The sequence below is a fragment of the Equus asinus genome, chromosome 9 (genome assembly GCF_041296235.1).
Source record: "Equus asinus isolate D_3611 breed Donkey chromosome 9, EquAss-T2T_v2, whole genome shotgun sequence".
Classification (NCBI taxonomy): Eukaryota; Metazoa; Chordata; class Mammalia; order Perissodactyla; family Equidae; genus Equus; species Equus asinus.
The window spans coordinates 40,569,168-40,591,521 of NC_091798.1; the positions used below are offsets into that span (position 1 = coordinate 40,569,168).

A 22,354-nucleotide genomic window follows, 5' to 3' on the forward strand; every position below is an offset into this window, starting at 1 on the left:
AAAATTCTTGCCCTGCCCTAGCCCTCTATACCTCTTTGTCTTCAACAGGTATGAAGTTGCCAAAACCTTCCTGGATCTACTGATAAGCTCCGTGCCTAAAGACATTGAACTGTGGTTATCCTATATGTAGATATTGAACATCTGCTGTGTCTTAATCCTTTAGCAGTTCAAATGAAGACTGAGTCTTAAGCTCCCTTCCAGCATTCAGGTTCTTTGAAGGCTGTGGCTGAGTAGGATAGGTCTGGAGAGGGCAAGATTGGCTCTCTTTTATTCAATTACCGTGCTTGTCATTTGATTTCTTTTAGAAGGAGCCACTGTCTTTATTTCTGAGATTGCAGTTTTTTACTAATCTGCTTAACTACCTTCTTGAAGATCTGTTCTCTTCCCTACTGGAGTAGGGATGGGATTGGTCATGTCCTCCACCTTTTAGAATACAGAATATTGAGAAGGGGTCAGGAGTGCCCCTTCCTATTTCATCCCATCCCATGTTTCCTTCCCTCCAGGGCTCCAGTCCCAGCTGGGCTTGTGGAGCCCTTCTTGACTCCCTGTGCTCTCTGGTGGGGCCAACACCTATCCCTGTATCGCTACTGGAAAAGCCTCTTTTGGGCTCTCTTTTGCAGGCTACGTGAGCACATTTTGGCTTTGTAGCTCTCTGGTCAGGTGGAGGCTTTGGCCTGTTGTGAATCTTCTACCCTCCAACAGCCTCCTCTAGTCACTTTCCTTCTTGTTTACCTTGGGTTTGTTGAGAACAGTCCCCATTTGCTTGGCCCTAAGTATGACTTCAGTATTTGGGGCAGATACTGTCCCCATTACACAAATGCTAAGTGGCTTAAGGATGTTGCAAGTCCAGCTTCCCAGCTAGTTAGGGTCTGGACTGGGGTTAAAGCCACATTTCTTTTGCTGTTCAAAAGCTCTTTCCTTTTAATTGCTGTCTACCTCCTGACTTTCTGTTTAGTTTATGTCTTAGGGGGAAAATGCCTGTTTGCTTGACTACTCCAAACTTATTTCTCTTGTCCTTCAAATTATTCTTTAAAAATTCATTTCTTTTCCTAAGCCTTTGCACATTGTTTTCCCTTGTCAGGGCTGTCCTTTCAGTGTCCTCTTTGCATTGTTTCTTCAGCTTCATGTTTGTCTGCTCAAATTAGGTGGTGAGCTTCTGTTTGTGTAGAGGTAAGTGACTGTGTGTATGTGTGTGTGTGTGTGTATTAGTTTGTGCAGCCCATAAATAGTAATGAATGTGCGCCTGTGGGAAGAGCTCATTCTCTAATCTTCAGTTTATAAAGCCGAAGATTGTTTTACAGCTGTTTCTGCAGCTGACAGTTCTATATGATGGTGGCCTGGCTCTCTGGACACTACTATGCTGAGAAAAGCACTCAGTGGGTTGGGTCTGCCTCGGGGCTCAGCTGAAAACTGGCTTGAGTCTTTCCATTTTCAGCTATAGGGATCCTCCTTTAACATCTGTTTCCTTCGCCTCCTGGGGGTAGATACCCAACAAAAGGCTTTGTCCCTAAAGTTTGAGGTGTGGGTCAGCTAGAGGCCATGTATATCCTGTAGGAGGCAGGAGCTCATGAGAGTGGTTCCAGGGTGCCTGGCCTGGCCCTGACTTCTTGTGGGTCCAGGGGCAAGTCATCATCCCCACTCCAATGATGGTGTAATAACTAGGTGCTAGGTGCTGTACCAGGCACTTTCCATGCATTGTTTTCTTTAATCCTACCTAACACTCTTTGAAGTAGAAGCTCTTATTATGGCTGTTTTACAGATGAAGAGACTGAGGCCTAGTGAAGTTGTGTCCAAGATCGCATAGCTAGGGATTGGCCTTTGGTCTGAGTCTAAATTCAAGTACAACACTTTCTACCCAATGTTTTTATCTTTTCACTTCAGTTTCTTCCTTATAAGATGGAAATAGGAATTCTTGCCCTTTGCTTTTTCCAGAACATTTGGGGCAACAAATACATGGACATACACTGTAGGTTAAGAATGTGAGCATTTTATAAGATGGAGCTCTACGTGCTCCCAGGCAGGCTGCTGAGGTGGCTCTGCTTGCCCAGAACACTTGCTACCTTTTCCATTGTTCCTGTGCTCTGGCCCTGAGACTGGAGAGCAGCCACTGTCCATGAGGGCTGCCAGCCATGTCAGAAGCTTCCAGAGATTCAGCAGTCCCGCTTCTCCTTCCTCTGTTGGCTTTTTGCCATGCTCATTTCATTCTTTTGTTTTCCTGCCTTGAGAGAAGACAAAAGTTATGGGAGGATGTCTTGTTTACACAGGGCCCAGTCCTCTCCTGCAGCCCTGTTGGAGCTGAGTGGAAGACATCAGGTGCCAAGGGAGGCAAGGACTAGCGAGTCCAAGAGCCTTCTCCTACCCATGCCCTAAGCATCTGCTACAGGCTGCAGTAAGCTGGCAATACAGATTGCTGAAAGCATCCAACTTCTATTTAAGTAGAAGTACGGCCTACAAATGGCCAGTTTAGATAGAAAAATGGGCAGCTCAAGTACCTTATTATTTCTTTTGTCCCGAAGCCCAAAGATACTTAAGGAAAGAATTGCTGGTGAAACATTGAAGTACGTTCCCCTTTCCTGGACTGAGTGATGGTATTTTAAGTCAGAAGAAGGCCATGAATGTAAAGATGTAGGTCTGTCCTCCATAGAGAGCCAAGGATCATGGGAAAGTTTGTTCTGCCGTGTGTGCAGGGGCAGGTGATCAGGCGAACCCAGGATTAGTGGGTGGCAAGTGATTTGGGGATGGTATTATCCTCAGGCCAAGTGTGCCAAACTATACCTCAATGGGATGCCGTGACTTTGGCATTGCTTATGTCAGGGTCTGAGGTTTTCTTTTGCTGCTCCTGCTGCCCAGGTCCCTACTTGTTTTGGTGGGCCATCCTGGCATAACGTAGCTGTGTGCCATTTCCCCCTTTCCCCTTCTCCCCCACCTTCAGCATAAAATCCAGGGAAAACTATGCTTGCTTGCTTGCTCTTCACCAGCTGCTTCTTGAATAAGGACCAAGGCCAGGTGACATGACTGCAGGCCAGGACTTAAGAGGACAGAGGTCATCATTACCTATGCCTGTGAGCTACAGAGTTTGCACTTGCTCTCTGGGTGCCCCAGCAAAGCCTGGAAAACTGTCTCACACCTTTGTCCCAGCCTCACTTCTCCTAGGTCTCTCCCCAGCAACCCTCCCTCCCGCTACATGTTCTGTCTTTCTCCCTGTTTCATGGAAAAATATGTGGAGGCAATAAATAGGTCAGGTGTGCAGTCCATGTGGAATTATTGGTGGGAGATGGAGGATCCATTTATGAATTGATATCTCATTTTTAGAATTGGGAGAAAATGCTTCTGAAGGCATTAGTGTGTGTAGAGGAGATGGAGGTGGCTGGGAGCCCTGTGGGAGCTGCCATTTCTCACTCCCCACTCGCCTTCCCACTCCAGGAGGTGGGGAAGCTACTGTGTGCCTCAGCTGCCCCCGACCTCCTCTTCCTCAGTCCCTTCTGGGCCTCCTCCTCCTGCTCATTTGTCTTCTTTGCCCTTGGCTTCTTCATTCTCATTTATCTCTTCCTCCTCATCTTTTTCCCCAGCACCAGTTCCAGTGATTATCCCTGGCTGTAAGAAGGGAGCATCTAACTTAGTGTGTGTGTGTACATGCGTATACACATGAAGGCTCTCATGTAGGAGAGGGGGAGGGAAATCTGTGGCTTTTGGGATAATCTTTGTTCTCTCTTATTGTGTGTTGTCCTGAAAATCTGTGAATCCCCTACTTCCTTTTGTTTTTTTTTTTAAAGACTGACACCTGAGTGGGCCAGCCCCATGGCTGAGTAGCTAAGTTTGCGCGCTCCGCTTCGGTGGCCCAGGGTTTCACTGGTTCAGATCCTGGGCGTGGACATAGCACCACTCATCAAACCATGCTGAGGTAGCATCCCACATAGCACAACCAGAGGCACACACAACTAAAAAATACACAACTATGTACTGGAGGGCTTTGGGGGGAAAAAGGAAAAAATAAAATCTTTAAAAAAGATTGGCACCTGAGCTAACATCTGTTGCCAATCTTTTTTTTTCTTCTTCTTCTTCTTCTCCTCCCCAAAGCCCCACCCCAGTGTGTAGTTGTATATTCTAGTTGCAGGTCCTTCTAGCTTTGCTTCTCACTTCCTTTTTTTTTTTTTTTGAGAAAAATCAGCCCTGAGCTAACATCTGTTGCCAATCCTCCTCTTTTTGCTGAGGAAGATTGGCCCTGAGCTAACATCCATGCCCATCTTCCTCCACTTTTTTTTTTTTTTTTTTTTAATATGTGGGACGCCTGCTGCAGCATGGCTTGATGAGCCATGCCATGCACGCACCTGGGATCCGAACCGGTGGAGCCCGGGCTGCCGAAGTGGAATGTGCAAACTTAACCCCTGCATCACTAGGTTGGCCCCATCACTTCCATTTTTTATTCCTCTTTTCCCCACAGCCAAGGCTGCAGGGTTAAGAATGGTATGGGGCCTCTTGGGACCCATCTTCCTGGGCCTTTTCTGCCTTCTCACTCCTGATGTGGCAGCCTCTACCCCTTGTTCATCCTCACCCAGCCTGCCCCCCTTCTTCTCTCACTCAGGCATTGCCAGGCACCTGTCCAGAACCTAGTGCTGTACTGTGAACTCACTCACTGTCTTTCAGTGTGATTGGTGCCCCAGGGAGCCAGGTTGCTGGGGGAAGCTCATGCGGTACTCAACCGTTCCATTTTGTCGACAAAAAAAAGAGGGGAGAAACTGGAAGAAAGCAAAGGCTTTTGCTGCTGGGTGAGTGTAGCAGCTATTTTTAGCGTCGAAGCCTTTGCTTTTCCATTTGGCTGTGCTTTTTTAGCACAGTGCCGGTCCAGCAGGGCTGTTTTCCTTCATGGCTCCAGATGTCCTTAGGGAAAGTTTCTGTCTGCCCCTCAGGAGATGTGGGCTGGGCAAAGGGGTAATAAATTCTGAGAGTGAATTTAGGCAGGGTTTTGGTCCCACTGCAGTCGTGTCACAGGACCAATTTCTTGAGGTAGAACACGGAGGAGTGAGGCAGCAGTAGGGACAGAAAAAAGGTAAACAACATACTCTTCAGAGATGTTCCCCCATAATTAATTCAGTTAAGCCTTTATTGAGTAAACTGCCTAATGAGGTGTTTTGGGGCTGAGTGATCAACAGGCAAACTTTTTATAAGGGTCTGAGTTAATACACGTTTTGAGTTTTTCTAAGGCATTTTTTTTGCTTGTTTTATTTTGTTTTTCTTTCTCCCTTTCTTTTCTAGATCATTTACCAGTTTGGATTAAGTTGTCTTGACTTCCACTCTAGTTTACTGACCAAAATTTTTTCACCACTCCAAATGGAAACTTTATACCTGCTAATAAATAACTCCTCTGTAACCTATAATCTTGCTGTCTCTCTGAATTTGCCTGTTCTAGATATTTCATTTAAGTAGAATCATACTATATTTGTCCTTTTGTGTCTAGCTTATTTCACGTGGCATGATGTTTTCAAGGTTCATTTATGTTGAAGCATGTAGAAGAATTTCATTCTTTTTATGTCTAAATAATATTCCGTTGTGTGTCTATATCACATTTAAAAAAAAATCCATTCATCTGTTGCTGGATACTTGGGTTGTTTCCACCATTTGGCTATTGTGAATAATGCTGCTATGAACATTCACATGGAAGTATCTATTTGAGTCACTGTTTTCAATCTTTTGGGTGGAATATATACCTAGGAGTGGAATTGCTGGATCATATGGTAATTCTATGTTTAGCTGTTTGAAGAACTGCCAAACGATGTCCCACAGCAGCTGTACCATTTTACATTCCTACCAGCAATGTATGAGGGTTCCAGTTTTTCCACATGCCTGTTAACATTTGTTATTTTCTTTTTTTTTTTTTTTTTAAGTATAGCCATTGTAGTGGACATAAAGTGATATCTCACTGTGGCTTTGATTTGCATTTCCTTAATGATTAATGATGTCTAGAATCTTTTCATGTCCGTGTTGTCATTTATATATCTTCTTTGGAGAAATGTCTATTCAAGTCCTTTGCCCATTATTAGTTTGAGTTGCTTGTCTTTTTGTTGTTGAGTTGTAGCAGTTGTTTCTATATTCGGGATGTTAAACCTTTATCAGATATGTGATTGGCAAATATTTTCTCCCATTTTTGTGGGTTGTCTTTTCATTCTCTTAATAATGTCCTTTGAGGCACAAAAGTTTTTTGATTTTGATGGAGTTCAATTTATCTATTTTTCCCTTTATCACCTGTGCTTTTGGTGTCATATTTAAGAAACTATTGTCAAATCCAAGGTTATGAAGATTTCTCCTGTATTTTCTTCTAAGAGTTTTAGTTCTTAAACTTAGGTCTTTGATCCATTTTGAGTTAATTTTTGTATATGGTGTAAGGGAAGGGTCCTCTTCATTCTTTTGTATGTGGATATCCAGTTGTCCCAGAACAGTTTGTTGAAGAAACTGTCCTTTCCCCATTGAATGTTCTTGGCTCCCTTGTTGAAAATTAGTTGACCATATATGTGATTATTTCTGGGCTCTCAGATTCCATTGGTCTATGTGTCTGTCCTTATGACTATTGTAGCTTTATAGTTAGTTTTGATATCGGGAAATGTGAGTCCTCCAACTTTGTTCTTCTTTTTCAAGTTTTTTTGGCTGTTATTGGTTCCTTGAAATTCCACATATATTTGAGGATGGGTTTCTCCATTTCTGTAAAAAAACCCCTTTGGGATTTTGGTAGTGTTTGCATTGAATCTGCAGGTTGCTTTGGGTAGTTTTGTCCTCTTAAAAATATTGTCTCCAATCCTTGAACGTGGATAGTCTTTCATCCTTGTATCATTTTAGTTTTAACAGCTACTAGGACCTGCACTTTGGTTTGTGTGGCTGTTTGAAAAGTCATGTGAAAGGCTTTGTGGCTTGGGAATATTGAACTTTGCTGGTTTAGGGGATGCTGATGGCGTCTGTCTTCAGGTGTAACACTAGGTCTGGTTTAGAAGTGAATGGTTATAAAGGCTTATGCAGATTTGGACCCATGTCTATTCACACACAAATCAATTGGTTAGTTGCCTTCTTTCATCACCATAGCCAATACCACCCTGTAAGTTGATAATGAAGAAGAAAAGAACCAGGGCTGTTATAGCTCATGCAGAAGTCTTAGTTGGCTGTACAGTTCCAGTCAAGGCATATCTCCCTTTGGGTGGCTGGACTCCTTATGGGATATGGAAGGTTACTTCAGATTGATCTACCCCTGTGGTAGAAGACCTGTGCTACCTCTATGCAGGAAACATCTGCCATACATTGAACAAGTGGGATCATAGGAATCACGATGTTGGGGGATCGGGCACTAGCTTCCTGTTGACATTGTTTTCTTTATTTACATTCCTCAGGTCTCTGGCTATGCCTCCCCAGGGTCTGCCCCTATCTAGGATGGCTCCTCTGGGCATGCTGCTTGGGCTGCTGATTGCCTCCTGCTTCACCTTCTGCCTCAGTCGTCAGAACCCGGTAAGTATCTTATCACAAGTAGAGAGGTCCCTATTGGGTCCAAGAAAGCCTCCATGCCAGCAGGGCTGCCTTGGGAATCAGATGAGCTTTTATTTTTCTTACAGGGATGTGGCTAGCACTGGGTCATGAAGTATGTGTACTTCTTCCCCTGCAGAGAGTCCTCTGGCCTCTGTTTAAAGCTCATGGCACAGTTTCCCTTTGGGGAAAATATGATGATGATGATGATGATGATATAATCATCATCATCATCTTACCATGTACCAAGCATTGTATTAAGTGCTTTTTATGTATTCTCATTTAATCCCCCAACAACCCTATGAAGTAGACAACTACAATTATTCTTATTTTGAGAAGGAGGAGACTAAGGCTCAGAGACATTAAGTAACTTGGCCAAAATCATACAGCAGTTTGTAGCAGAGCTGGGAAGTTCAGGATTCTCTCCAAGAGCTGAGTGCCTGTGTGGTGAGCACCAAGTAAGACTCTGCTTCCTCCTGTACTCCCCTCTTCCTTGTGTTTTCTCGGTCTGTCAGTATCTCTGTATTCTCTTTCCCTCTGTCCTTTTCTTCTGTTCTTTCCAGGCCTCTCTTCATTAACCTACACCTCATTGCTCAGGGTTTGTTCATTGCCACAGGCAGGAGCAGAATGCCCAAGAAGGCTCTGAGCTTGGCCTGGCTGCAGCATACTAAGGCTCCTGGCCCTATTTCCCCCAGCTGCCCCAGCAATAGCCTGCCCTTGACCAGCTCCCAGTGCCCTCTTTCCCCTCCCTTGAGAAGCCCTAACTGTAAGATCTCTGACAGTTTCACCCTCCCCTGGCCACCTTCCCCAACCTCAGGGGCTCCCACTAAATTTTGAGTAAAGTACTAGAGGCTTTGGAGTGGGAAGACCTTGAAGTGCAAATGACAGTTGTGATGAATTTAATAACAATCCAGCTCAGCTGAGGTTCACCTCTGGCTCATGGCAAGCTTCCACTTTCTCTCTGAAGTCATTTGTTTTCTCTCTGCCTTTCTCCCCACTTTGTGGAGCAGGAGAGAATATACAGTTAGGAGTCACGAATCCTTTTGAGCTTTTAATGTCTCTGACTGAGATCTTGTTGGTGCCCTTTTTTTTGGCCTCTTCTTCAAGGACAATGAGAATGAGATCCTATTAGCCCCTGAGGGTGGGACTGGCCAAGCAAGAGGTTGGGGCTGTTTCTAGCATAGGCTAGCTCAGAAAAGCACCAAGTATCTCGAGGGATTAGTGCTGTGTCCCCTGCAACCTGCAGCTCATGAGGATCTGGGTGCTCCCCATCATGAGCTTTAGCAGATGCACAATTAACAAAAACATGCTGATGAATTTACTTAAGGACTGTATGTTAGTAAGTCCCTTTTGGATAATAGTCCAACCAAATAGATGAGCTTTCAGAGCCATAATTATTCTGGCCCATTTATATTAGCTCTATTGAGTCTAGTCTCAGAAAAATGTTAATACTGACTTTCATCAACAGAAGCTGCTTTTATCCTTATGTCTGTTCCTAAGCTGTATCCATTTGTCATAATCTTTCATCATGTGCTAAGCACAAGTAGGAGTTGAAGCATCTTTTTTCTCACACCATAGAAATTGCTGTCCTGATGGCATTTAAAATCCAAATAATGTGGCCAGCCACCTTTACAACCGTGAAAATGGGCAGTAGGTGGTGGTGGGGGTGGTTATGATTCTTTCTTCAGAGCCTAGAGTCCAGGCAAGTGCTCCTGATGACCTGGAATTGTCCTCCCCAAGGGCATTTGTGCAGGTTAATGGCCACCCAGGAAAGGTTGGCTGTGTGTATCAGAGTATGTTCTGGAGCCAGCCTCCCTGCCTGGCTCCTGCTGTGGCACCTTTCTGGGATGTCACACCTTAGCGGTGTGGATACTGAAGGAGTGTGGTTGTGTGGTATACTGGCCTTCAAAAAGGTGGTGAGTGAGGAGGGGGAGGTAGTGGAACCCAGTGGAAGGAGCACAGACCCTTGGTACACTCCCTTTTGCCACCTACTTTGGCAGTTTGACCATTTCTGAGCTTTGTTTCCTCATCTGTAATACAGAGTTGGTACCTCCTTCTTAAGATTTTAGCATAGATTAATGTGATTATATATATAAAGCACCTAGCATTGGGACTGGCACAATATGGTCAATATATGTTAGCTTTTATTTTTAGTAAGGGGTGGCTGCTTCTGTGGTTTAATTTAGAGCTCTGTCAGGCAAGCTCCTGTCCCAAAATGTTGCCCTGGCAATCTGTCTCTGTCACACTGTCTATCAACCTACCATTAGAGATTCATTCATTCTCTTGGATGTTGAAGACTTTGGTCTTTAAGAGTCTCTTATTCAGAAACAAGCGCAAGGAAGTGTGACATGGTAAGCTGTTGTCAGCTAACACCTTAGCTGGGATTTCTTCCCAGTCAGTTGAGAGGAAATTGGTATTTGGAGTGATGGTGGCAGGGAGAAGAGAGTGCTCAGGATTCAGCATGGAAGGGAGCCCTGAGAAGCCAGTTGAGAGTTGCACAAGAGCATGGGATTTACTTCAGAACTGACCAAGGGCTGGTTGGCCTCTCTCACCTCTTATTCTTTCTCTCCTGTTTAGGACGCTGCCTGTGCAGAGAGAGGCTGGTCTTGTTTGTCCTTTCCCTGGGACTGTAGTTTCTCACACCTCATCCATGAAAGCCTTCCCTTGGGAAGGGGGATGTGCCGATATATGGGCTTAGGTGATCTCATTGCCCTTGCTTCATCCCCTCAGCATCCAGGGCACAACCATTAGGACACATGACTAAACAGAAACACAGAAGTGAGTCAGAATTCATGCATAGGGTTTGGAGCCAGCAGGCCTGGACTTAGATCTCTGCTCTGCTTTTCTCAGCGGTATGATTTTGCACAGGCCCTGTATCCATCCTCATCTGTAAAATGGAAATAAAAATGTGTGCTTCCAGATGAAACTTGGCTGAGTTGTGAGGCATGGAAGGCACTTTAGCCCAGTGCTAAGCATATGGTTAGGGCTTAATAAATGGTAGCTGCTGTTATTATTACAACCTCATCCCTGTGATGCTGCTTTTCCTTGAAATCTTTCCTGGAATTCCCCTTTTGAACTGACTGTGTAGTTTGTGATATGTTCATATGACTGAACCTCCCTCAGTACTTGCCAGATGTGATTTGGGCAAAGAGTCCAAAGTCACTCACAGCCAGATTTGGTGAACAGCGTATGCTGATCAGACAAGGGAGCACCAATTTTGTACTACCTCCACTAAAAACTAAGGTGTACTATAAAATAATAGCCGATTGTGTGTGTGTGCGTGCGTGCAGGTATGTGCATGTGTGTATGAGTGTAGCTTAAAGTCTGATTCAAAGATGATACCAAAAGGAAGCTCAAAAAACATTTTGAGCAGGGTGGAATTGTTGCAAAAATGTTTGGCCTTCCTACGGCTTGAAGCATGTGGCTCAGTGTTCATCAGTCTTGTTCTAATCCTTCTTCTTGAACCTACTCTGTTAACTTTGTTGAAGAAATCTAGGGAAAAAAAAGCTTTCCCAACTCCTAGTCATCAGAATGAACACTAGCCCTGCCTAAATTTTGAAGGGCTTTCTGCCATATTCTTAGCATTGCCATTCCCCTTTGCCTCTTTCTGCTTCTCTTGATGATGACAATTTTGTTGCTTATTTACAGCCACACCTGCCAGGAGTTACTTGACTAATAGATATACTAAAGCAAGGGTTGTAATTTAAAGCTTAGAGATAGTTAGTTTGGCTCTCTTAGTGTTCTAAAAATAAGAAAATTGCACATAAAAATCTGGATTTCTGTTTTCTCTTCGAGTTGAAGGCCTTTGTGGCAGCGTGGACTAGCTGAGTAACAGCTGCATTCCTTAGTCAAGGCAGTAGGGCTGTAGTTTTCACAGTTGCAACGCTCCGTCTTGTTTTACGCTTGGCCCACTGCACTCCTTAATATCCATCCCTGCCTGGCCCCTGGAGGCATTCGACCCACATACTTTGAAGTAAATTTTATCAATGATCTCCTAATTCCATGGTTTAGCGTATGGTGCTTCTGGCAGAGGCTGACCAACATGGCTGGGCCTGGAGTACACAGGCTCTGGGTACTTAGTAGCCAAGGTGGCCTTTGTTCTGGAATGTGGGGCTTGTGCCTGGCTTGCAGCAGACTCAGCTACTTTGGGTTTGCCTCATCCAAGGCATCCAGAAGACATACTTACCTATGGGAGTGGGGCATTCCTTCATTGCTTTGTTTTGTGATTACAAAGTAAGCCCTGTGCTAGCCATGGGGGAGACAGTGGTGAAAGAGACTGACACAGTGCCTGCCCTCAGGAAACTTGGCTTTTGAAAGTTTGACATCCGTGCCCTCAGAATGTAGGGTGCCTTCTGCCAGTCTGTTTTCTCTTTAGTCTCACAAACACCTCTACTCTTCTGTTCCTAGTTTTCTTTTGAGCTCAGATTTTACAGACTTCAAGTTGAAAGGGGTAGGAGGGGTTTGAGAGGCTAGGTTGCACAGGTGATCACAAGCCAAACCTGACCTGCCTTAACGATGCCATATTGTGTAGTCACTGTTGGATGTCACAGCACAGACTCATCCAACCTGGAATCTATGACTGCCTTTACAAGTAATAAGAGTAATGGCTACCATGTACCCAGCTGGTGGTTTACAAGGTAATACCTCATCTGATGTATGAATGAGATATTGTTATTACCTCTACTTTACAAATGTAGAAACTGAGGCTTAGAAAGTTAAGTAACTTTCCTGGAGTCACAAGAAACTGGGATTTGAACTTTGGGTTATCTGATGCAGAGTTAGAATTCTTAACCACTATGCTGTAGTCAGTGCCTCTCATTACTTTTGACATGATTTGAGGACCTCTTCTTGTCCAAGATATTTTTCTTACAAGTTCTTAATAAGATCTGCAATTCTGCCGTCTGAATTTTATGCCTTTATTTCTTGTTAACATGTAAAAATCCTTGGAGGGGCTTTACATTGTTGCACCAACATTTTAACACCTTAACCTTTCTTCTGACAGCTAATTAAAAATTGGAACCTGAGGGACCCAGGCAAGTGGGAGTACCTATGTGGAGCTGGGGCCTTACTTGAAAGAGATGCATTGTTACCTCTCATGCTGGGTTAGAATTATTGGGAGACCAAAATGAGATCTATGTAAAGTACCCTGCACAGGTTTGGGTTCATGGGAGCAATCTGCTAAATATGCTTGCTATTATTAGGGGAAGAATTGGGAAGTGGAGGAAAAGTGATGGCAGAGGAGGTGAGAGAGCTGAAATAACCTCCTAGTTTGCTAGTGTGGGTTCTTCCTTGCCCTCCCAAATCTAATTTCCCAGATCTCTGGAACCCTCAGGTTCCAATTTCCTGAGGCCTTACTGCTTTTATCCAAGAACAGGTTTAAAAATGGGATAGGAAGGATGGGAGCCTGGGAAGGAGCAAAATGAATAATAATTTGTATTTACCTTGCATCTCTATCTTCTGAGCTCAAAGTGCTCCACAGACACCATCTCATTAATCCTCCATGCTCTCTATGCGGTGGAAGGAAACAGGTTTTAGGAAGAGGTTTCCAACCTGGGCATCTTCCTCCTTCAGCCTAGCTGCACTCCTACCTTTTCACTTGTACCCCTTCCTCCATGGATTGGAATGTCCCAAGAGGTCGTTTATGCCCCATAGGAACTCCGGGGAAGTGCCAGGCTCTTGCGGTGCCCTGCTGGGCTGCTTAGGAATCAGTTGGGCCTCAGCTGCCAGCTTTTGTACATCTGTGTTGGCCATTTGAGGCCTTACTCTCACATTCATATGTGTGTTTTTTCTTTTATAAATATCTGTTTTTTTAATTGTAGGAGTAATAGGTATGAGTTTAAAACGTCAAACAGTATAATAGCATATCAAGTAAAAAGTAAAGGCTCTTATTGTCTACTTGGGTCAACCCCTCTCCCTAGTATGTTCCTTTAACCTCCTCGAGATAGTATGGAACCTTCTGGACTTTTTTTTTTTTTGTGAGGAAGACTCACCCTGAGCTAACATCTGTTGCCAGTCCTCCTCTTTTTTGAGGAAGATTAGTCCTGAGCTAACGTCTATGCCAGTCTTCCTTTACTTTGTATGTGGGATGCCTCCACAGCATGGCTGATGAGTGGAGTATGTCCATGCCTGGGATCCAAACCTGTGAACCCTGGACTACCAAAGTGGAGTGCGTGGACCTTTAACCACTTGGCCATGGGGCCAGCCCCCTTCTGGACTTTTTAAAAATGCATACACAGAAGTATCACATACATACAACAAATGCTGTGTTCATTTAATTGTATTGCCTCACTCATATTGGTTCTGGGGCTAACCTTGTGAAAGGTCCAAACATGGCTGGGAAGGGGAGGAGGGACCTGGAGGAGAAGAATGGACCACCCCAGGCCATTTTCTTTCTGCTTGCCTGGTGCTTAGCTGTGGTGGGTCATACGCTGTGTTTTCTTTTCTCTGAAGGAGTTTGCACTGACCAACACAGAGAAGAGCAGCACCAAAGAAACGGAGAGAAAGGAAACCACAGCAGAGGAGGAGCTGGACCCAGAGGTCCTGGAGGTGTTTCACCCAACCCATGAGTGGGAGCCCCTTCGGCCAGGTACCAAGCCCAGCCCTCTCCCCAGGAAACACACTCTGAACTCAAACTGTATATGTCCTTTGTCTCCACAGGGCTGCTTTGTAGGAGCGGCCACTCTCTGGCCCACTGGAGGGGAACATTGTGGTCCATCAGAGTGGTGGCTGCTGCTGCAGGGCTCAGGGACTTTCATTTTCCAACAGAATAGAAATTGCGGCGTCTGAATGCACTGGAAGGAAGGAAGGTGGTGGGTGGCCAAGCTTTCTGAGCAAGTGATTGAAAACTTTCTTTCCTTGCACTTCAGAAGCACAGGAGAGGCAGTGACATGTGCCTCGCTCTGCAAATGCTATTTTGGGCTCTGTTGCTCGTCTCAACACTGCTGACATTGTTCACGGGAGAGTCCTGAGCACTGGTGTGGGGCAGGAGTGTTCTGTTGCTAAAGGAACCTCTGCCAAGAAACAGGCTGGTCCTGGCCTGGGTTTTAAATGGGGTGTCGTCAGAAGGAACAACTTTCTAACCCTTTTATGAGCTGGGCCCAGGGCTTAAAATAATAATGCAAATAGCCAGCAATTGTAGAGAGTTTACCATATTCAGGTACTATGCTAAGTGCTTCATGTGCATGATTTTGTTCTGTCTTCACAATAATAGGAACGATTATCTTTTTCGGACGAAAACATCGAAGCTCAGAAAGATTAGATAACTTGACCTACGTCATTCAGCTAACTTGTCTTCTGTCCTTAACCCCAGAGCCTGAACCCGCCTTCCTCCCACTTTTCCTTCTAGTTTTAGCTATCCTTGGCTGCAGTCCCACTATGGTGACACTTTGGCCTGTTTTCAGGAGTAGACTGTGTTCTGCACAAGGTGGATGGCAAACCCTGGCAGTGTATTTTTCATCAGCTCCTTACTGGTATTCATCACCATGTCCTCACTGCCCCTATTGCTGCTGTGCTGGCAGGGTAGTGTTTGCTGTGCCAGCCAACTTTCTGGTAGCAGTATTGTTCCTGCTGGGCTTGCATACCAGTCGTTGCTGCCACAGAAGAGTGATGAAGCACCAAGGAAGCCAAGTAGGAGCTAATGGCTTTGGGTAGAGGGAGGTTTTAGGAACAGAGGTAGTGGGTTCAGCAGATTCAAACTTTGGCTGTCCTCCTGCAGCTTCAGTGAGAGCTAAGCCCCTTGGTCCTTGAGGACTAAACCTAAGAGGGGCCTTCATGGGTGAAGAGTGGAAGATGTGAGCTGTATCTGCTGGTTTTATGTGGTTAAAAGTGCTTGTACCACTTTTAACCAGGCAAGTGTGTGGAGCAGATGGAGGTCAATGTCTTGTAGTTCCCATTCCTACTCATTGTTCCTGTGACCCCCTTCAAAGTCCTGGTCCAATTGCAGAACAAACCTGAAAGATCTGACGTGAAGCCTTTGCCCAGATCTCTGGGCAGTGGGGCTGCTGTTAATGGCTAAGCAAAAGAGGCCCCCTCTGTAGCTTTGGGGAGGGAGAGCCAGAGTGTATGTGACAAGGGCGGGCTGAGGGCTCTGAGTGCCTCTTGGAGAGTTAGAACGGAACACTGATTTTTACATTTTACTTGATGCCCCATTGACATGACCCTCTGCCTTCTAGTTTCTCGAGAGCCCCTCATAAATTCTTCTGCCCCAGATTCCCTTGAAGCTGCCCCAAAGGCTGGTGTATTGCAGTTGAGCACAGACACTGAGGCCCCACAGCTCAGGGGGCAAAACAGCTTTTGTTATAGTCATATCTGCCCCATCCCAAGAATATTTTTGCCTGTGCTCACCCCCAAAGCAGAACTGGTGAGGGGAGGTTAGGTGAGAGGCTTCTATGAGAGAGTCTTTAGTCACAAGACTGGCCTCAGTGTCTGATGTGGGGTGATTCAGAGTCGGATGCTGTCAAGTCAAACTGGTAGAGACAGACAAGACTCTCTTAGGCCCCAGTACAGTATTAAGGCATTCTGTGTATATATTGAGACGGTTTTGTATGTATGTCTGTTGGTAGGAAATTGACCTCTCAGTGGTGTGTGTGGATAGCTGGCACTTGCCTTCAGTCACAGTATATTTAATTCACCACTCTGAATACTGCCTGAGAGCTTTCAACACAGCTACCTAAAGGTTAAAAGGAATGTAGCTAGTCCTGGGAACTTGTTTGATGGGTAGATAAATGTGGAGGTAGTATAAGTAATGGTACAGAGGGCAGATGTAGACTCAGCCAGCCCTGGTTCAAATCTTAGCTTTGCTTAGGGGATATTGGGCAAGTCGCTGAATCCTTCTGCTCTTCAGTTTCCCCACTGGTGACGTGGGGGAAATGTCCTGCCCTACCTGCTGCAGAGACAGTTGTGAAGATTCTTGACGTGAAGACATCACTCAGTACCCAGCATTCTGATTTTAAATGATAAATTCTCCATTTGTGCCACCCCTTCAACTCACTTGTGGAATTGGATGCCAGTGAGGATGCATGAGCATGGAGGCTTCCTGTCCTCTCTGGCGTTAGATGGGGAAAAGAACTTACGGTGAGATGGAGAGACTTCTGTGGTCATGAAATGCTCTCCCCCTCTTGCTCCACAGAATTTTTTTTCCCCCCTGAGGAAGATTAGCCCTGAGCTAACATCTGCCAATCCTCTTTTTTTCTGAGGAAGACTGGCTCTGAGCTAACATCCGTGCCCATCTTCCTCTACTTTATATGTGGGATGCCTACCACAGCATGGCTTGCCACGTGGTGCCATGTCCACACCTGGGATCCAAACTGGCGAACCCCAGGCCGCCGAAGCGGAACATGTGCACTTAACCACTGTGCCACCGGGCTGGCCCCTCCACAGAGATTTTTGATGAAGGAGCAGAATTGGTTGGCATAGCATTTCCTGCCTGAGAGTCAGCGCATGGCACAGGAAGATGGTGGAGTCGCTTTTGGATACTTTTAAGAAGATGGCAAAATGGCTAGTTTATGTTAACATAGACCTGGTTTGGTACCTTTTGATCCCTGAGCTTTCTGAAGGGAGGGCCTCAGCTCTGTTGTTCTCAGGCCTCCAAGAGGGGGATATTGGGGTACATAGTCTGGGCTCATTTGAAGGCAGATTTCTAGACTGCCTGCTGTGGCCTGGAACACCAGGGGACCAACCTATGACTTAAAGGGCCTTCCCACCAGGCCAGGTGGGAATTGGGCCCCAGCTGGTCAGCCCTGGAGCAGCTGCAGGTCACTCTCCTGAAGTCTGCCTGCCTCTGTTATTACTGTCAGCATCCTCACTGCGAGCTGCTTGTTCCTGGAAGTGATTTTCCTGTCTCTCTTTCTCTTCTAGTTTATTTTGGGATCTGTCTCACCTTACGGAGGCACAGCAAGCATTTGAGTGTGGATTCAGCATCAGCTGTTCACAAGCAAGCAGAGGAAAGCTGTTTGCTGGCAGGTCCTGTGGGTTCTTGGCAGGGAACTCAGGAATTTGTCCTGGGGCTGAGGACTCCTGAACTCCAGGACTTTGTGCCTGTGTACTTGTTATTACAGAAAGCCAGTCACAGAAAATATGGTGGGCCTTATGCTCCCTGGGTATTTTCTGAAATCCTGCTTTGTGCCAGGCACTGTACTGATAGAGATAAAGATAATAGCTCACATTTATTGAGCATTGACTGTGCCAGGCATCCTTTGAGGTCTGGTGCTATAACTACCCTCATTTTTATAGATAAAACTGAGTCTCAGAGAGGGAAAGTGACTTAGCCAAATGATCAATAAGTGGTAGAGTCAAAATTCAAACCTAGCTTTGTCTGGCCCTAAGCCTGAGCTCCTAACCACTGTACACACTACCTTTCTGGGTGGCAAATGGGACATGACTCCTGCCTTCTAGCAGCTTATAGTCTCACAGAGGGTATAGAAACAGAAAAAGCCACCAAAGTGTTTTGGATGTCCTCATGGAAGTGTCTTGTGCTCATTGAGGGCACAAAGGATGATGGGGTGGCCAGAGCCTTCTCTCTCTACCCTTGAGATCTCAGTGGAGCAGCAAGTCAAATTTTATGATACTAAATCTTCAACCCCACCTTCAGTTCTCTTTTTGAGCTATGTGGCCTTCGTCAGGTTGATTAAAATCTCTGAACCTTAGTTTCCTCATCTGAAAATATCTACTTCACAGAGATGGTGTGAAACTGAAACAAGATTAACATATGTGAAATGTTTCATGTGGGGCCTGGCACATAGGAAATATTCAATAAGTGGCTGTAGTTTTCGTTTAGAAAAATATGCCTTTGCTGCCTCCCTTTCCTTGGGGACCTGAAGGAGAAGTGGAGGTGAGAAGGCAGCATGAGAAAAGGGCCCCTTGTCCTGTCTGTTAGCTATTGCTGCATGTTGGCCCCATGTGGACTCAAGGAAGCTCAAACCTGGGCCTCCTTATTGACCTAAGCTGACTTACAGGTGGCTCTGAGAACCTCTGAAATATTGGCATTAGTTACAAAGAGCTCACTTGATGGGAGCACACAGGAAGCCTGTGCAGGAACACGTTCATGTGAGGGGGTTAAAAAAAAAAAAAAGGAAAAGAGAAAAAAATCCAAATCATCAACAACTGATGAGAGCAATCCAAGAATTATAGAGCACCAGCCATCTGGTCAGATCATTTCAGATCTGCATGAGCAATAGGAGGGAATTGAATTTTAAAAACCTCGTTTATAGTAGACCAACTACTCTGTTTCAAGTATTTAAGAGAGGAGTCTGATTTCCTGCAGGCCCTGGACATCTGTCTGAAGGAGCACCTGACTCTGGTCTTGGGTGAGTGTGGGATTGTCTCTGTGAGGCCTTTGGCCTCTTGCAGCTTGGAAGGGACTGTATGATTCTCCAGTCCTCTGACAATAACTGGGTGTCCAACAAAGTTCAATTCTGACACTACCTGGGGTTAGTGTCAGATTCCACAAGTTAAAGGATTCAGTAACACTTCCTCTGCTTCAGATGGCAGTTGCAAGTCCCAGGCCACCTGTATTCTGGACTGACCAGCTGTAAATTGGGGATTCCTATGACCCCCTCCTCAGGTTCAGTAATTTGCTAAACCAGCTCACAGAACTCAGGAAACACTTTACTTACATTTACTGATTTATTGTAAAGGATACAACTCAAGAACGGCCAAATGGAAGAGATGCATAGGACAAGATATCCGGAGAAGGGCACAGAGCTTCCATGCCCTCTCTAGGCACACCATCCTCCCAGCTCTTCAATATGTATGCCAACCCAGAAGCTCTCCAAACCCTGTTGTTTAGGGGCTTTTATGGAGGTTTCGTTACATAGACATGATTGATTAAATCTTTGGCCATTGGTGATTGAACTCAATCTCCAGGCCTCCTCCCCTCCCTGAAGGTCAGGGGATGGGGCTAAAAATTCAATCTTCTAATAGTGGCTTGATCTTTCTGGTAACCAGCCCCATCCTGAAGTTATCTAAAGGCCCCCCACCAAGAGTCATCTCGTTAGCATAAACTCAAGAATAACAAAAGCTACTGCTATCACTTAGGAAGTTCAAAGGGTTTTAGGAACTCTGTGCCAGGAACTGGGGGTAAAGACCAGATATATTTTTTTATTATACCACAAGCTGCAATGGAGGTGGGACAAAGCTCCCACTGCCTTCTGCCACATCCTCAGCTCTGTGGTTGGGAGGGAGGTGACCCTACCTTCCTCTACTAGCCTGGAGTGGTCTTCCTTCCAGGTCATGTTATTCCCCAGGATGGCCCACAAAGAGTATGACCTGCTTCTGTCCCATCGCCCACATGCAGGCACACTCACCTGTACCTCTGTGCCACGAGCAGTGGGTGTGTTGGTTAAGGGCAGTTCATACCTAAGCTTCTGTGGCTTATCAGAGTAAGGCAGTGGGACCTGTTGGCTGCTACCAGGAAGTGATGGCCAGAGGGAGCGGTATAGCACGGGGCGTCTATTGGATGATCTTTCACCCTGGCTCAAGTGCAGTGCTGGAAAGGTGGAACAGGGGCTGGATAGAGGAAACAGCATGGTTTTTGTGTTGGGGTAGTCTTTCTCATCTTTTGAACACAAGTTGCTATCTCCAGCAACTTTATAGGATGAGGTGTTCAACAGTGCTTATCTTTGTGCCACTCCTGCACAGTGCCATCCTCCCCAGCTTTTCAAGTTTTTTGGGGGTTCCCCAAGAACTTTATCTCTTCCTCTCCTACCTAAACTTCTGGCCAATCTCCCCTGTTACTGCCACCTCCTCAGTCTTTGTTAAGAGTTCTCCACTCTGAGCATCTCCTTTGCTCCTTGGTAATTCGAGTTTGTCAGGGAAACTGCTTGGGGCATAGCAGGATGCCAGATCTCTTGAGGCTTGTAGGAAAAATTTCTGAAGCTCCAAATTACCCTGTACTGATGAAAAGGATGTTGGGTTGGAATACATGAAGGCCACAGAAGGCTCCATGAAGACGATTTAGATCTCTTTCAGAGAGACTTCATTTCCCATATTTGGAGTTCTCCAAGGATGGCTGACCACTGCCCCTCAGCAGTCAAATCCTACACCCCTCTAGGGGAGCAGGAGGAGGCCAGGACAGGAAGGCCTGTGACCTCCATGGCAGCCACTGCCAAGGCTGAGGCCATTTTGATTGGCTGGCTGAGCTCAGTGCTGGCACCAGAGCATCTCTGCCTGGGCTTTGGCCTTCATTACCCGAATGCGGCAGGCCAGGGTCCAGTTTGCAATCTGTGGACTTTGGTGGTGATGGAGAGCAGCTGTTGGCTGTCTGCTTTCTAACAAGTATTTGTATGCTTAATGCTCACCCTAGTCCCTTATCCTCCCCTTCCTCTGCTTCCATCCGCCTGTTCTCTTGAAGGTTTAATAACGAGTATTTAGCAGAGTGGCACAGCCTCAGCTCTTGAAGATCGAGACCCCCAAAGTGGCTGAAATGAAAAATGTAGACTGGAGTAGGGATAATGGAAAACTAGCTGCCAAAACTAGTCCCACCTCTCACACCCAGGGCTTGGTTTAGTTCAGAGAATCTTTGTAGCCTTGACTTCCCTTCTCTCTCATATTGGCCTCACCTTGCTGGCTAAGATTGTCCAGGCCATCTACAAGGTTGAGACTAACCAGCTCTGGAGTAGCTCTCAAGGGCTGGCCTGGAGCTGGAATAAGAGTCTCTTTTTTAGAACCTGTTGCATTCTTAGTTTTGTCACAGCACTGGAGGTAGGAATTGATCAGTAACTTAAGAGATAATATTTGACTAGGTAGAGAAGAGGACAGGTAGGAAGCATGAGTGGAGGTGGGGGATGCTATGAACCCAGACCTAATAGTGAGAGTATATCTACCTGGCTGGAGAGGCAGGGATGTGTAGGGCAATAATGGGATGGTGGTGGTGGACAGTATCCCCTCTGTCAGAGGTGGGAGACAGTGAGAAGGAGGGAGGGGAGATGAGGAGAAATGAAAAGGCAGTATATCTGAGGATGTGAAAGTAAGGTAAGCTATGAGTGTGTAGTTGAGTCCATTCAGGGGGTGTGATGAATAGAAGCTGAAGAAATGAAGAAAGGTGATATAAACTCCTGGGTTTGAGGAGTTTGAGAATAAGTGGAAGAAGAGAACTAAAACAGTAATTTTAGAGATGGCCACATCAAAAAGCTTGTTTATTTCATGTTACATTTGTTGAACTCCTGTAATGTTCCAGGTATAGTGCTTGGATGCTGGAGACCCCATGGCAGGCATTGACAGAGGCTCACCTGCCTGGGCTAATGGTATAGGAGGACCCCAGACAGGAATGTAGCTTTGTGAGAACACAGAGGAGGGGCCCTGAAGGAAAGACTTCCCAGAGGCAAGGTCATCGAAGCTGAGTGGAGAGAGCTTTTGTGTATGTTGGAAGGCAGAGGAGAAAGGAGCCAGTGTTAACAGAGAGATTTAAAATCCCAGAGAGAAGATCATTGATAAGGCAAAGTGTTTAGGTGGCAGCTGGAAACTGTTGGCCTTGTGAATATGATGAGCCTTGGAATTTAGAAGCAGAGGCTAGAAGAAAACAAGGAAAAGTGGGACAGACGTGGAGGAAAATTGAGAAGCTTCCATTAGATGTCTTCGGTTTTCTTTGTTTTTTGGCACCTGGGCTAACAACTGTTGCCAATCTTTTTTTTTTTTCCTGCTTTATCTCCCCAACCCCCACTGTACATAGTTGTATATCTTAGTTGCAGGTCCTTCTAGTTGTGGAATGTGGGACGCCGCCTCAACGTGGCCTGATGAGCGGTGCCATGTCCGCGCCCAGGATCCGAACCCTGGGCCACCACAGCGGAGCACGTGAACTTAACCACTCGGCCACGGAGCCGGCCCCTGTCTTCGGTTTTCTGAGGCAAGCTGAGGATGA

The 22,354-nt window shown here is 45.8% G+C and overlaps 1 protein-coding gene across 9 annotated transcripts in view; it reads left to right on the forward strand.

The window, feature by feature from the left end:
- The window catches only part of SIL1 (SIL1 nucleotide exchange factor), a 256,886-nt gene that overhangs the window by 91,110 nt on the left and 143,422 nt on the right, over window positions 1-22,354 (forward strand). For 7 of the 9 annotated variants that reach the window (XM_044780572.2, XM_014853836.3, XM_070518153.1 and 4 more), the window contains 2 exons: window positions 7,371-7,485; window positions 13,951-14,086. In XM_044780572.2, the coding sequence (XP_044636507.1) occupies window positions 7,371-7,485; window positions 13,951-14,086 (251 nt within the window). Of the gene's footprint in view, window positions 1-4,640; window positions 4,767-4,985; window positions 5,048-7,370; window positions 7,486-13,950; window positions 14,087-22,354 lie in introns of those variants that run through there. The other 2 variants (XM_070518152.1, XM_070518156.1) reach the window with 2 other exon arrangements.